The sequence below is a fragment of the Mandrillus leucophaeus genome, unplaced genomic scaffold, assembly GCF_000951045.1.
Source record: "Mandrillus leucophaeus isolate KB7577 unplaced genomic scaffold, Mleu.le_1.0 Scaffold418, whole genome shotgun sequence".
NCBI classification, from domain to species: Eukaryota; Metazoa; Chordata; class Mammalia; order Primates; family Cercopithecidae; genus Mandrillus; species Mandrillus leucophaeus.
This window is the reverse complement of record NW_012104454.1, coordinates 735,421-738,148: the sequence shown is the minus strand read 5'-3', so window position 1 is coordinate 738,148 and position 2,728 is coordinate 735,421. Positions and strand designations below refer to the sequence as shown.

The 2,728-nt window shown below is 45.3% G+C and overlaps 1 protein-coding gene across 11 annotated transcripts in view; it reads right to left on the bottom strand.

Annotated features, from left to right (window-relative positions):
• Positions 1 to 1,318: 1,318 nt before the first annotated feature.
• TSACC (TSSK6 activating co-chaperone) overlaps positions 1,319 to 2,728 on the bottom strand; it is a 10,136-nt gene continuing 8,726 nt past the window's right edge. For 7 of the 11 annotated variants that reach the window (XM_011992767.1, XM_011992763.1, XM_011992764.1 and 4 more), the window contains exon 4: positions 1,319 to 1,546. In XM_011992767.1, coding sequence (XP_011848157.1) covers positions 1,332 to 1,546 — 215 coding nt within the window. In that variant the 3' untranslated portion in view covers positions 1,319 to 1,331. The remainder of the gene's footprint in view (positions 1,547 to 2,728) is intronic. The other 4 variants (XM_011992769.1, XM_011992773.1, XM_011992771.1 and 1 more) reach the window with 1 other exon arrangement.

The window sequence follows — 2,728 nt, the reverse complement described above, 5'->3', positions numbered from 1 at the left end:
GGGTTCAAGCGATTTTCCTGCCTTAGTCCTTAGCCCCCAGAGTAGCTTGGATTACAAACGCGTGCCACTACGCTTGGATAATTTTTGTATTTTTTGACAGGGAGTCTCACTCTGTTGCCCAGGCTGGAGTGCAGTGGCACAATCTCAGTTCACTGCAGCCTCCACCTCCTGGGTTCAAGCGATTTTCCTGCCTTAGTCCTTAGCCCCCAGAGTAGCTGGGATTACAAACGCGTGCCACTACGCTTGGATAATTTTTGTATTTTTTAGTAGAGACAGGGTTTCACCATGTTGGCCAGGCTTGTCTGTAACTCCTGACCTCAAGTGATCTGCCTGCCTCAGCCTCCCAAAGTGCTGGGAATACAAGTGTAAGCCACTGCACCCAGCCACTCTCCAGACCTTCTAAAAGCTGCCATCAGAATAATTCTGCCGGAAAAGCTGACTTGCCTCAGCTCCTTTACATTCTACTTCACACTCTATATTCTGGGGGAAAAAACTCTTCCCCTTATTTACGATGACTTATTCTCCTACTGATATGGTTTGGATATTTGTCCCCACCAAATCTCATATTGAAACGTAATCTCCAGTGTTAGAGGTGGGGCCTGGTGGGAGGTGTTTGGATCATAGGGATGGATCCCTCATGAATGTCTTAGCACCATCCCCTTGGTGATGAGTGAGTTCTTACTCTAAGTTCACATAAGATCTGCTTGGTTAAAAGTGTGTGGTACTTCTCTTTCTCACTTACTCTCTTGCTCCCTCTCTTGCTATGTGACATGCTGTTCATCTTCGCCTGATGCAAAGCTCCCTGAGGCTCTCATCAGAAGCAGATGTGGCACACACAGCCTACAGAACCAAACCATGAGCCAAAATGAACATATTTTCTCTACAAATCATCCAACTTTAGGTATTTATTTATAGCAATGCAAGAATTGACTAATACATCTACCTCTAGGTTTTTGTCCAAGCTTCCCAACTGATATGGACCTACCTGACTTCATCTGTCCATGCCACCCAATCCCTCCCTTCTTCAAGTGGCATCATAAAGCCACATTCTCCAGCAAGATTCTAAAATTGGTCCAGTTGTATCCTAGTAACCTCCAAAGTTACTTCTTAACCTCCACCCCTTTCAGAATACCACTACATTTTGCAATGAATTGTCTGCCTCGTTAGACAGTAATTCCCCCAAACTCCTTTGAACAATGCTTTGAACTCAATGAGCACTTATTATGAACCTGTGAACAAATTAACCATATGTAGAATACATATACCCAGATTCCAACAAGGGTTTACTGGGAAGACAGAGGAAAAAAAACACAATAACTTTGTTCCACAATTCATTTACTGAATTGGGGCAGGTGATTTAACAATGGATTAGGAGATAAGGGTGGGAGAGAAGAGTTATTGCTTCCCCTCCCAGGAGCCAGTTGTGTCACGGATGCCTGTAAATGTTCCAAAATAGCCATCTGTCGTTGGGCGAGCTGGGTCTGAAGCTGGAGGTTGGCATACATACATTCCAGGAGTCCTAGGCATTCCTTGGGCTTGTGATCAACTCCAGAAGGAAAAGCAATGGAGGTGCAAGGAAACAAAGGAGAGAGATTTGGTAATTGTACTGAGGTTAGAAGGACCCTAATAAAATGACCTCTCCAATCTTTCCAGGCACAACCCACCCCAGACATACCTTTGCCCAGCTGTCACCTCCCAGTGAGGCATACCTGACTATCCTATTTTAATTTGAAATCAGTCATTGGAACTTATACCTCTCTCCCTTGTTTTACTTTTCCCATAATATTTATGGTCATATTGCATATTTTATAATTACTTAATTTTTGTCTAAGTTCCTCTTCTAGAATGTAAGCTCCAGGAAGGCAAGGATTTTTATCTGATTGATTCACTACTTTAACCCAGCACCTAGAAAAATGCCCGGCGTATAACAAATATTTGATAAGTGAATGAAATGGTCTGGGAGGGAGTCCTAACTTCCCTAGAGCTCATGGGATACCTCAGCCTCCTCTGTTACCTGACTCTGTTACCTGACATAGTGTCTCACTGACCTGAAGTTCCCTAACTTCAACCATTCTTGCTGCATCGGTCCATTCTTTTTTTTTTTTTTTTTTGGAGACGGAGTTTCACTTGTCACCCAGGCTGGAGTACAATGGTACGACCTCGGCTCACTGCAACCTCCACCTCCTGGGTTCAAGCAATTCTCCTGCCTCAACTTCTTGAGTAGCTGGGATTACAGGCATGTGCCACCATGTCCGGCTAATTTTTGTATCATTAGTAGAGATGAGGGTTCACCATGTTGCGCACGCTGGTCTTGAACTCCTGACCTCAGGTGATCTGCCCGCCCTGGCCTTCCAAAGTGCTGGTATTACAAGCGTGAGCCACTGCACCTGGCCAGTCCATTCTTTTTCTAAAAATTTTTTTTTCTTTTCTTTTTTTTTTTTTTCAATGGAGCCTTGCTCTGTCTCCCAGGCTGTAGTGCAGCAGCACAATCCCAGCTCACTGCAACTTCTACCTCCCGGTTCAAGCAATTCTCCTGCCTCAGTCTCCCAAGTAGCTGGGATTACAGGCAGGTGCCACCATGCCCGGCTAATTTTTGTATTTTTAGTAGAGACGGGGTTTCGCCATGTTGGTGAGGCTGGTCTCAAACTCCTGACCTCAGGTGATCTGCCCGCCTCGGCCTCCCAAAGTGCTGGGATTACAGGCATGAGCCACCACGCCCCGCCAGTCC